Here is a 12,576-nt window from a genome sequence, read left to right on the forward strand (position 1 = left end):
AACGCCGGGTCCCCGAGACGCACTCATCATGCTGGGCCGGGGTCTCCTGGAGCGTCACCTCCTCACTGTGACAATGTGCAAGGACCTACATCGCGTCTCCCGCTCCCTGACCCCGGACTGCGTTCTGCCCTCCAGCTCATCACACCCACCAAGACCATCACCAACTACAGCTGAGCCACTCAGGGGCCTCAACTGCGGGCCACCTCCTCAGCGGCCGCTATGAGCTCTCCTTAACCACAGCGCAGTGTTCCTCTGAGCTCGGACCCTCAGCACCGCTCTGGGTAGCTCCATGCGGCCAGCAGCACCGTCAGACCTGGTTCGCTTTTCAGACAAGGAAACTGAAGCTCAGAGAGATGCCAATCACCGGCTCAAGATTAAGTAATGAAGAGGGGCAGAGGCAGGACCCCTCCCTCCCTCCCTCCTTCGCAGCTGTCCCACCTCCTGGCCTCACTGCTCCTCCTCCTTGGCGGTGACATCCTCGGCCACTGACAGGTACTTGGTTACTCATGCACGCTGGGCCCTGGCTCTGTCTGCCTCTCGCTGTGCCTGTGCCCCATGCCCCTTCACAAGGTCACTGCCGGTCTAGCTCTCTGCTCCAGGGCCCCCCGCTGCAGCCGTGCTGTTGGGGCTGGAGCCCATACCTTTTGCTCACAGCCGTGCCCACTGACTCATTCATGTGAGTGCCACTGGGCCACCAGCTGGCCTGCTGTCAGACGGAGGGCAGGCGCCCAGTCTGGCAAGCTTACCTTGGGGCATGGCCACAAGCAGGTGCCTGATAAAAGAGGCTTAATGAATTGCATGGCAAGCAGGGAAACTGCCACACTTGCAGCCTCTCTGGGAACCTGGCTGTGAAGGCAGAAACTCCAAGAGGGTGTTCGAGGGCGCTGGTGTTAGGGACCAGGACGCAGAGACTGTGGCCCATCTTAGCTCCTACAGCACCTTACTACTAAGCCCCTTCTCTCACGCTGGAGCTGCCCCAGCACCGCCCAGCCCAAGCCCCCGCATCTGCTGGTTCTGCCCGGCATAGATGTCTTACAGAGCTGGTGACACGGGGCAGGTGCTTTCTCTAGGCCTCAGTTTCTATCACTGCAAACGGCACTCCTGTCCCCTACCTTTGTAGGGCAGTGGTGACAATTCCACACCAAGCACAGAGTCAACACACAAGGGCTTGGTGAATGATAGTGAATGGGCCATTCTGACCCCACTTTACAGACAGGGAAACAAAGCAGGATGGGTGGTCACTTAGTGGCAGAAGACAGTAGATTGGTCCACTGAGCCCCACATGCTGGCTTTTTGGCCAGATGACACATTCTTTGGGTCTCATTAGATGAGGGAGCCAAAATTCCTTCTGCATCACTCTAAATAAAAAAATACAGAAATTGTCTTTGTTGAGCAGATTCTGGAATCAGCGCAGCTCTCTTGTGCCAAAAGGTTTCAGTTACTCAAAGGGGCTGCTTCTGGGCACTCACCTCTGAGGCTGCGGGGCGCCACTGGCATCTTACTGGGACTGGGGACATTCAGACCTGCATCACAAGCCGGATACTTCCACTCCCGAGCTGCTGACTCGGGGCATCCCGAGGCTTCCAGAGCCTAGCGTGTGCTCAGCACGCGCAGAGCAGACAGACGCTCTGTAAATGTTAGCTTGTCCTCTCTCGCCCTTCCTCGCTGCTGTAAGGACCCGAGGGACGGGAAGTCTTGGCCTCAGTCTGCGTGCAAATCGCTCCAGCTGACTAGACAGGAGGCACCGAATAAATGCACACTGCCACTAAAATGATGATCAATATGTGGAATTCCCGCCGCTCAGCTAAAAACCCACATCCTTTGGAAAACCATAGGTGACTCATGGTGCCTCTTCCTCTGTAACTCTTGGGTAGAAAATTCCTTTCCTTTCCAGCTCTTTAGGGAGGCAAAATTTTTCCCCAGGCGCAAAAGCTGCTCTTTCTCAAAATGCAGGGTGAGAGAAGGCAGTGTTGTGGGGCTCAGTGGTAACTTGGCGGGCTCAGGGCCAGCCCGGGGACCCCTAGGAGTGAGGACACATGAAGTTCACTTTGGCAGTGAAGAGAATCTAAACACAGGAAGCTAGGTTGACATGGCCGGGGTAAGACACAGGGCGAGAAGCAGCCACGAGGTGGGCAGAGTACCTCTTTGGAAGGCGCCCTGCACAGAGGGTCTTGGGGTCTGAGAAATGTAGGAACACCCAGAGCTCTGCCTCCAGCTCAGGCCCCTGAGCAGGGGGCCAGTAAAAGCAGTGTTCTGGCTTAAGAGTTGGGACTCCTGACCTCCAACCATGCCTCTATCTCTTCTGCCTTCTGTGTGACCTGAGCCAAGAGCCTCAGTCTTCCCATCTGCCAAGTGGGATTCTCTTGAGACACAAGAATAGGGTTGTCAGCCTATAAAAGGACAAGACGCCCAATTACATTTGAGTATCTGATAAACAATAAATGATATTTTAGTGTAAATGAGTGCTAAGTATTTCATCTTGTGTTCAAATGTAAGTGGGTATCTTATATTTGATCTACCCTGATCATGGAGACCAGAGGTGGGCACAAGATTTGTCAAGAATCAAGAGGGCCAAGGGCTGGGGTGGCATCATCTATTCCTCCAAGATCTGCATTTTTCAGCCAAAAATACTGTTACCTCTCTCAGGAGCCAACCTAGTAGACACAGGGATGATGAGAAATAGGAATACATGCCAAGGATGACAGCCAGGAGATGTAAACATCCCTTTGGGAAAGCTCTAAGGGTCAGGACTGCTTAGCCTGGAGAAGAAGCCTTGGGAAGAACAGACGGGGAGCATCTTACCCCTGGATCAGCCTCTCCCAGGGACAACGAGGACAACTTGGGCTCAAGGACAGGAACACTGAACAATGCAGGCTCTGTTAGGATGGACCAGTTCCCAGAGAGGGAGGAATTGCTAAGGCCAGAGGCGTTCAAGTTGGAATTTAATGACCATATGACCAGGATGCCCCAGAAAGGATTCCTGCTGGGCTTAGAGAGAAGTGGACTGAAAGACTTCCAGAGAGTTCTCTAACTGGAAAAGCACATGGCAGACACCGCTTTTTCCAAAACATCTAGGTCAGCACCGTGTGCCAGAAAAGGTGCCCAGCAAAGTCCTGCTGAATGGACATCAGGGTCAACAAGTATGTGACTCACATGTTAACACTTCCCCATCTCCAGTCAAGGCAGGCATCACTAATGGATTGAAGCACCATCTCCCACTGAATTCCAATGTAATTCTGAAATCTTCCTCAATACAACAATCTAGATAGCTGCTACCTGGCATGAAAATACCACACGTGCACATGCACACCTGTGTGTGTAACATAACAATACCAACAGTGGTCATTACTATGTCCTAGGCACTTCGTATGTATTAGTTTATTTAAAGCCTCACAACAATCCTCTGAGTTAAGTGTGAACATTACCCCATTTTACAGATGAAGAAATTGAGGCACAGGAAAGTTTAAAGAATTTGCGTAGGGTTGCAATTAAGTGAGTACAGAGTTGGGGTTGGAACCCCGGTGGTCTAGGTCCTGGGACGGGTCTCTTAGCCGCTGGATTGCACTGCGTGTTTCTGTGCTCCTAACAGGAGTAGGTACACGAGGAGCCCCCGAGGCTCAGAGAAGAGAGGCTGTAGCTGAGGCTCACAGAGCCGGGAGGTGGACACAGGTTACCTGACCTTGTGCCCCATCTCACCAGGCTCTGCGCCCCCCACTGGAGCAGGTTACCCCAGAATCACTTTCCATGCTCTGGCCTCTCTCAGGCCCTTGAGGCCCAGCCCAAGGTCAAAACTCACCCTCTGCAGGAGGCCAGAATCCACAGCGAGCCCAGAATCACCTAACCAAACAAGCCCTCAGGCCCTCCCCTGCCCCAGATGGAGTCAGTGGCTTGATCACCTCTGGCCTTCCCAGGTACACGGCCCTCAGTCCAGGCTTTCCAGCAGTAATAACTAACATCACGGTATTTTCCACTACTAGGGTCCACAACTGTTCACTAATTTTCTACTGACTGAGCATCAGCCTGTGTGCTAAGCACTGTGTGAGTGAGGAATGCCTGTTAATCCTCCCAACCAAGAATCCGCGCGGAGTCTACTCTCATCTCCGAGATGCGGAGCTAAGACAGGGTGAGCGACTCGGCCCGGGCCCCACGACCAGGATGTAGGAAAACTGTGACTTGAACCAGGTGATCCGGCTTCAAAGTCAGTACTCTGAGGGAATCACTGGCCAGCATGGTGCACAGGCAGCCCTCCGCTGCCCACTTGCTCTGTCTGGGCCTGAAGCCCCGCACTGCAGGGGGTGCAGCCATCACCCACCCAGGCTTCTCTGCAAAGTAATGGACAGGCAGCCCATGTAAAGCACACTGCCACTCAGCTCATTTAACTAATGAGCAAGCAGGCTCAGAGATGGCAGGTGACCCACCTGAGGGCACACAGCAAGTCCTTCTTCCCTCAGTCTCCTGCCCAGGCTGTCCTGTCCTACTCCTCTAGCCCCTCTTGGGGTTTGGTGACCGAGGAGTCCTTTCAGCACCCCCACCTGCGAAGCCCATTACCTGGCTCCATCTGCCTCCTGTCTCCCCCACCCCACCACCCCTGGGCATCTGTGTACTTACAAGGAGGCCGGGGACTCCTGGGGGCCCTGGTAGGCCCAGATCGCCCTGCAAATACAGAAAGCAAGGCAGTTATTCACCCTTCTCCCTCCACACTATCCTCTCAGGGCACCTGGTGGAACCTTTTGAAAAACATTCCTTTTCCTGACATGGGCCCCAGGGCTCTCCCACATCTGGCCTGGTATTTGGACAAGACCCTTCGCCCCTCTGCCATCAGCTGCCCACATCTGTACAATGGGGCAGCTGGAGTCCCATAGCCAGCATCTCCCAATAGGTATGAAGTGCAGGCAGAACTGCAGTGGGGCACCACAGAGGCACAGGGTGCTTTCCTTGACAGATGGGGAAACTGGATCTCCAGGGGCTCGGTGACATAACAAAGCCCTGCTTGTCCCCCAGTCTGGCTGGGCTCCGTCTCTCCAGGGCCTGAAATGCTGGAAGAGTTCTTGCCTGGGAGTCCAGGGATGGACAGTGCATGTGACCTGCCCTCTAACCCTCGGCCACCACAGCCCTACAAATGGATTTTCAGTTACACCGGAAAAGACAAGGGGAGGGGTTTGACTCAAGTTCAGAATGTTAGGTCGTGCATTGAAACAGGGGTTCTGGAAGGTACAGTGAGTGATGAGAACTGCCAGCTCCGGCTGGTGCAATCTGGGGGTGCTCAGATGGGAGGCTGTCATGAGAGCCGCCGACAGGAAGACAAGGATAAGAAGCAGCCCTGGCTTCAAAACAAGGAAGCTGAGGCTCGGCAACGGGAAATGACACATCCAAGGTCTCCTGGTAACACTGTGGCAGAGCTGGGGCCAGACATCAGGTCGCTGTCCTGTTTTATCCCTCCCCAAGGAAACTTCCAGAAGGGTCTTGTCCAGACACAACACAATGGCCAACCTGGTGAGTGCTGTGTGGGCGGAAAGGCTCTAGTCCCCCACCACGGCTTCACCAATGCTTTCCTCCGCTCAGCATGTTCCTCCTCTCTCTCTCACCCCAAGTCCGACGCCCTGTTCCCAGGGCTCTTCCCTGCTCTCCCTCCTCCTTTTATACCACCCAGCACACCGGGTCTTGTGCAGTGCACCGGGGCGGGGGCTGTGCCACCCTCCCCGCTGTGACCTGGAGTTTCCTACACCTCCATCTGCAGGAGACTTGTGGTGACTGGAACATGTTTCCTACCCTCAGCTTATGCCAAGTCAGGCCCCAGGGGGCCTCATTCTGATCCCCCGATCTACAGAGAAGGAACCTGAGGCTCAGAGGTAAACCTAACAGGTGGTACAGCAGGTTTCAAGCCCAGGTGCGTCCAGCTCTGAGGTCAGGGCTTGGACCCCAGGGAGCCTGGTGGGGTCAAGGTTGGAGAAAATTTGCAAAATGCAATCAATACATAATCAGATGCTGACCGTGGATGCAGCAGCCACCTCTGCAGAGGACACAGCTGGACACAAGCTGCTCAGGCAGGAAGCCCCAGAAAGCGACATCATGGCAAGTGTTCCAGAGAGCTCTGGGCGGGCTCTGTACCCCCCAACATACCCCCAGCCCAAGGATGACTGTTCTCTTCCCCAGGGCCTGGAGCCTGAGCAGGAAGGGAATGAAAACTCATCTCCCCAGGGCAGGCTGACCTGGCTCCTCAGCAGGACATAGCCTGGGCCTGGGATTACTTACAAATTCTATAAACATGCCTGCAGTGGAGATTCCTTTGGAGTTCGGCTGTTGCCCACCCAGGGCCTGCAGACAGTCTGCTTTCTCAGGCCACTGTGGCCCATAAATATTGCTGAGGTTCTGTAACATGGTGCAGCCGGAGCCTCTCCAGTGGGCAGTGACCCACGAACCTTCCCAATCCCCAGGGGTGAGGTACAGCCTCGGGCTTAGATCCAAGGAGCTGCGAACCCTCCTGGGACAGAGGTGGGGTGGGGTGTCATAGCAGATGTGCCTGGTGTTCAGAGAAGGCAGGTAATTTAGAGGGCACCCAGCCAGTAGGTCACAGATTGGGATTTAACCCAGGTCTGTCTGACCCCAAAACTGTGCTTCAGGCTCACTCTGAATTTCTTTCCTGTTCACACACGAAGTACTTACAGGGTTTCCATCAAGTCCTGGTGGGCCTCTTTCCCCAAAGTCTCCAGGGAAGCCCTGTGGACAGGAGAGGGGTTAGTGTTTGTAGCACGGGGGGCTTTGATCCAGACCCCAGGGTATACAAGGACAGTGTCTGAGCAGTCTCAGTGGATGTGGGAGACAGTGGGGTCCTGAGGTCATCCCCAGCCATCAACAAACAGTACTGCGCAGGGACAGGCCACTGTGGAGGGGCAACGGCCAGGCAGTCCTCTCTTTCCTATTCAAGTCTGAAAAGAAAAGTGGGTAGATGCCACTTCCTCCAAATCGCGACTTGCTCTCCATGAAGTGGGAGGGACATAAATGGAGTCAGGAAGCAGGGTAGATCTGGGCCTGGACCAGTCGCTGGCTGGCCAAAGGTCTGAAGGACATTCTTTCCCTGCTGTAGGCCTCAGTTTCCCCACTGGCACTTCCCTGCTCAGATCTGCGATTGTGATGCGCCCTGCCAAAGCCAGCCTGCGGAATCATGATCCCTGTTTGACAAGGAAATCAAGGCTGTAACAGGGAAGGTGGCTGGGCCACACAAGGTCACACAAGGTCGCACGGTAGGGAGCAGCCTCACGGCCTGCACAGGTGAGCTCTGGCAGCTCGGAGGCTCCCGGGCCCTCCCCAGCCGCACACTGGAGCCCGCTCCACACTTGCTGGGGAGCCAGACAGCTGGAAAAACATCAGCTGCACAGACACCTCAGGGGCCGGGACAGCGCCATTCCCACTTCAAAGGAGAAGGAGAGTCCTCCAGCCTGGAGCTGGGGAGACCTGTTCTTCCCCCCACTCGAATTCAAATCATTGCTTTTTCCAGGGAAATTTAATAAAAACACAAAGCACATGTTCCTGGGGCCAACAGAATGCCTCGAAGTTCAGACCACACAGCCCCCACCCGCCGGAGGACTATCTTGCTTTTGACTTCAGCACTAGTGGGAGATAGTGTAGTTTCAACCCCAAGACTCATCCTCAAAACAAAACCGAAACCAGCCACATAAGTCTACGACTTCCGCTGGGATGCCCTCGTGGGTCAGAGGGCAGGGGCGAATGTTGGTTCCCCACCAGGCCATTCGGCTTTGCTCAGACGCCAGAAGGAGACGAGGAGGATGCAGTGATAGGATTTGGACCAAGCCGGTCACTCTGCATGCAAAGCTTCACTTGTGCTTGACAGTCACCTTGAAGGAAAGAACACTGGTCCTATTTAACAGTTGGAAAGTTGGGGTCGAGAGAGGAAATGTCACTTGGCCGAGGCCATAAAACAAGGCTCTGGCAGAGCTGAGCCAGTACCCCCTCTCAAACATTCTGTTCCCACGAGCTGTGCATGGGTAAAGCTTGGTTCACAGGAGCTGCTGGGCTGTGTCCCACTGGCAGCAAAGATGTGTGCGTGTGTGCGAGTGTGTGTGTGTGTGTGTGTGTGTACGCAGGTGTGCAGGCTGTCTCTCCACCCAAGCTTCCTCTTCTGGCATCCTAGGAGTCTCTGCTGGAAAATTCTAGCCTTGCCCTGATCCCACCTCTCTCTGTCGCACTCTCGGGGACAGGACATCAGTGGTCAGGGGCACCTTCTAAAGACACTGGGTTCCCGCCTCTGGTCTTTGGAGGTTGCAGCACTGGGGCACGGCAGGAGTGGAGGGCAGCCCCTCAGGGAACAAGGGGCGCTGTCCTGCTGGGCACCTGCCCAACTCCGCTCCCACGAGGCACAGAACCTGAGAGGCCCTGCAGCTCCCCCGGTCCTGTGTCTAGACATGACCAGGCTTCACCCTGGCTCCTCTGGGCTGGCTATGTGACCACAGCCTCACTGCACCCTCTGTCCTGTGCAGCTTGGAGGTGATCTCTAAAGATCCTTCCAGCTTGCTGACCCCTAGACAAGGCTGGGGAGAAGGGAGACCCTTCCCCTAGGCACAGGATGGCACCCACTCTGGGCAAGCCTCCTCTGTCCTGGCTGCATAGCCCAGGGTATTCCCACTAACAGTGCCAAGCGGGTCTCAGATGCATGGCTTTGCACTGGGGGAGGTACCGGAAATTGAACTCAGGACCTCACACTTGCCAGGCAGGCGCTGTACCACTGAGCTAAATCACTGGCCCTTGGCTTTGCATCTGGAGGTGGCTCCAGGCTGCCTCCACATCCCCTGCAGCCCAGCTGCCCGGTCACCTCCCTGTGTCAGCCCTGGCTCCGCTATCCAGGACCTGTCAGAGCCTCAGCTTTGTCTTCAGTACGAAGGAAAACACCGTGCACGGGATTCATGGCCCATCGCAGATGGCAGCAACAGGAAGCTGTGAAGCAGAAGCCGGAGACAGACTCCTCCAGCTCACAAGTCTGTGTCCCAGAGGGAGTCACTTCTGCAGACTAATGCGGCCTGGGGACAGCCAGTGAGTGGTGACAACAGGGTGACCTCCCAGCAGACCCAAGAGATGGTCCCTATTATTGACTTCATTACAATTTTGTTTTTGTTTTTGTTTTGAGACAGGGTCTTGCTGTGAAGTTTAAGCTGGCCCTGAACTCCCTATGTGGCCCAAGCTGGCCTCAAATACGAGCCGATCCCCACTAGGATTACAGGTGTGCGCTACCACGCCAGGCATGCCCCATTGTACAGATGATGAAACGGAGACCTGGAGAGGTTAAGGGACTTGTCCAAAGGCCCACGGCTACGCAACGGCAGAGCTGGGATTTCAACCCAGGCAGTCTGACCGCAGAGCTGTTCTCTGAGCTGGGACGCAACAGGACAAACAGAGCAGAGTACAGCAGAGCTACAGTAAAGCTCATCACAGCCCTGGGCTAAGGCACAGACGGGCAGGCCTGAGAGGAGTGGAGGGCTGGCTCTGCCTGGACATGCAGGGTGGCCTCAGTGCCTGCCTGTGTCCATCCTCTGTCTCCCTACAGATGGTGCCCTCTGCGGATCTAGGGTTTGCCGTTACAAAACAGCTGCGACAAGGACAGAGTTTTCGAGGTGCAGGAACGAATGTCTGATGGGAACAGTCACAGATGATCCAAGATGGAAGGACTCCATACGCTTTTTTTGTTTGTTTTTTTTCAGACAGGGTTTTGCTATGCAGTTCAGACTCATGTTGTAGCCCAGGCTAGCCTCTCACTCTCAGTAATCCTCCTGCCTCAGCCTCCCCAGTGCTGGGATTACAGGGGTGCACCACCATGCCTGGCTTCCAGATGCTCTTGACATTCAGCACCTTGCTGAGCCAGCGGAGAAACTGAGGCCTAGAAAGCCCAATCATTCTTCAGCCCCACTCCCTCATGGCACACCCCGTTCCCAGCGTCACTCCAGGGCCTCTGATGCCCGGCCCCTCTGGGTCTCTGAGATCCAGCACTAAGCTGGACAGGCAGCCCCACAGATTTGCTGGTTGTTCCTGGTGGTACAAAGCAACCACATGGCAGCAAGCACCCCAGCCTGCCCGCAGCAGGGACGTCCTCCTCCACCGCCCAAGCTCTACCCTGCAGCAAGACGGCCCAAGGCCTGAGGCAGGAGCTCGGTCCCGGCAGGGCTCAGCCAGTGCTTCCCTCAGCCCCTCCGGGAGCTGAATGAGGAGAACTCTGAGTAGAACCAGGCCCAGAAGACACAGAGCAAGACTGGGGAATGAGACTTGCTATTCTCTCCTGGCCACACAACTGGGGAACAGAGGCGAGGACAGCACCGCACCGGCCCACATCCACAGGAGTGGAACACCGCAGAGACCTCGGGGCACCATCTTGTCCCCGGCTCTGCCTCCGGGCATGCGCTGTCCCGACTGTCTGCACCAGAGGGGCTCAGCAGGGAGGGCCGGAGCACCCAGACCCAAGTCCTGCTCAAGGCGGGGCTCCTTGGCCTGCTCCCGGCTACCCTGCCTCATCTGGCAGGCTGGGCTGAGGGGGGTGAGAGACGTCTACAGTGCAGCCTGGTAAACGCTGTCAGGCCGCTGTGCTGCTAGTTAGGGCTGGTACCAACAGTGTGATTGGTTGGTAACCTCTAGGAGGAGCCTGTAGAAAGATCATGGAGATCTGACAAGGTGCAGATTCCTCAAGTCTGGAAGTTCCTACCATATCTAACCTCATCCTTTCTACTACAGTCAAAGAAGCCCAAATTCATTCCCAGAAGCGCGTGCATGCCCAGGTACTGACCTAGAAAGGCCCCCAGAGACTCTTTCCATCCTGCCCTTTGCAATGTCACAGGGAATAAGGAGGAGGCAGGCAGAGTCTTACAGGGTTCCAGGGTCAGCAACAGTCCTGGGATGGCTCTGGAGACCATAACTGCAGCTCACAGGGTCTCCAGAGTAAGAGTCTTTATCAGTTGCCCCATGCAGAAAGGTGGGTCCTCTGTAACTTGGCTCCCAGCTCCCCAGAGAACTAGAAAGAGCCTTAAGCTTGCTAGGAGCCTTGGGCCGCTCTTGCCCCCACCCCAGGCAGCCGTGTCTCCAGGGAGGCCCAATGGCCCTGAGCCATACAGCCAGGAGGCTGGAGCAGGACTGGCCCGTCCACTCTGGCTTTAGGGTTTGACCTCCTGGCTGTGCCTACCCCTGCCCGCGGTGGCTGGACAGGGCCTGAGAGTTGCTCTGGGCAGCAGCCAGTTACCAGAACCCTAGCAGACTCAGTGACAGACTCGGTGCCAGCAAGACACAGGGAGGCACTGCACACCTTCCCAGCCACCAACAGGGGCCTTTGCTGACCTGGAGCCATGCCCCCAACAAGCCAGGACGGGCAGGAGAAAGCCTTCGGCTCCAGCCAAGCTGGTGACCTCCTCTACCCCAACCCCTGCTTGCAAACCACTCCACCTTCTCTTTCCAGCAGGTGTGAGGAGGGAAGGAGAGACACAGACTAAGTTTCCCTTCAGAGTGGAAGATGTGGGCAGAGAGAATAGGTACTGGCCAGCAAGGGTCCTGGGTCTGACACCAGCCGGCGGTGTGACCTTGGGCAGGTTACCTGCCCTCTCTGTTATCTGCTTATCTGTGTGACAAAGGCTAGGCCATGCCATCACTAAGGTTTCTGATCTCCCTTGGCTTCCTCTTTCAGCTCTAACATGGCAGGGATTCACGGCCGGGCCTCTTCCTGCTCAGGAAGTCTGGAAGCCATGCTCTGGACAGTCTTTAGGCAGGCGAGAAGAGCATGGGCCCTCTTCCAGTCCCACTCTGGCTCTCAACAGACACACGCCTGTGGCCCAGCCGCTTGCCTCCCTGACCCCGATTTCATCTGTCAAGCGGCAGAGCCTGGCCGTGCGGGGGTCCCAGGACACTCTGAGCAAAGCCCCCAAGGATGGCGGAGAAGAGGGACCAGGTGATGGGCAGCACCAGCCAAGTCATCTCCCTGCAGCTTGAACTGCAGGAAACAGACCCAGAGAAGGTGAGCCATCGGCCCTAGTCGCAGTACAGAGAGCCCTCAGCCACCGGGAAACGGCAAATAGGAGCAGTGACTGCCATTGCTTATTGCACCTCGTTACTTCATGGCAAGTACAGCAATCCCATAAGGTAGACACAGTTGTCACCGTTCCTCAGATAAACTTAGAAAATTTGAACCAAGCACGCCCCTGCCCCAGGGCCTTTGCGCCTGGTGTTACATCAACCTGGAATGTTCCTCTATGGGAAGCCATGTGGTGCCCATCCTCACATCATTCAGTCTTCTCATGAAGCAAGGAGGACCTCCCAGGCCAGCTTCTCCAACAGCCCACTTCCAGCACTCCCTGTCCCCCGTCTTGCTCTTGGCATTCTGCACGATCCCACATTCTTCCTTCCGTTTCTCTGCTTGATGCCTGTCCATCTGCCCCATGAGAGTGGGAAATCTGTCTCACAGCGCTTGGCTCGGAGCAGGCACGCAATGAGTAGTCACTGAATGAAGGAATCTCCTGGCTTAAGGCCACCTGGCTGGAGGGGCAGACTGAGCCCAGAACGGCAGGGGCTGCTCCTTGCCCATGTCGAAATGGC

At 55.9% G+C, this 12,576-nt stretch overlaps 1 protein-coding gene across 2 annotated transcripts in view; it reads right to left on the bottom strand.

Annotated features, from left to right (window-relative positions):
* The window catches only part of Col27a1 (collagen, type XXVII, alpha 1), a 122,113-nt gene that overhangs the window by 61,247 nt on the left and 48,290 nt on the right, over positions 1-12,576 (bottom strand). For both annotated transcript variants that reach the window (XM_013513271.1, XM_005382644.2), the window contains 2 exons: positions 6,664-6,717; positions 4,609-4,653 (listed from right to left, as the gene is read on the bottom strand). In XM_013513271.1, the coding sequence (XP_013368725.1) occupies positions 4,609-4,653; positions 6,664-6,717 (99 nt within the window). The remainder of the gene's footprint in view (positions 1-4,608; positions 4,654-6,663; positions 6,718-12,576) is intronic.

The sequence above is a fragment of the Chinchilla lanigera genome, unplaced genomic scaffold (assembly GCF_000276665.1).
Source record: "Chinchilla lanigera isolate Chin_1 unplaced genomic scaffold, ChiLan1.0 scaffold00018, whole genome shotgun sequence".
In the NCBI taxonomy this organism is placed as follows: Eukaryota; Metazoa; Chordata; class Mammalia; order Rodentia; family Chinchillidae; genus Chinchilla; species Chinchilla lanigera.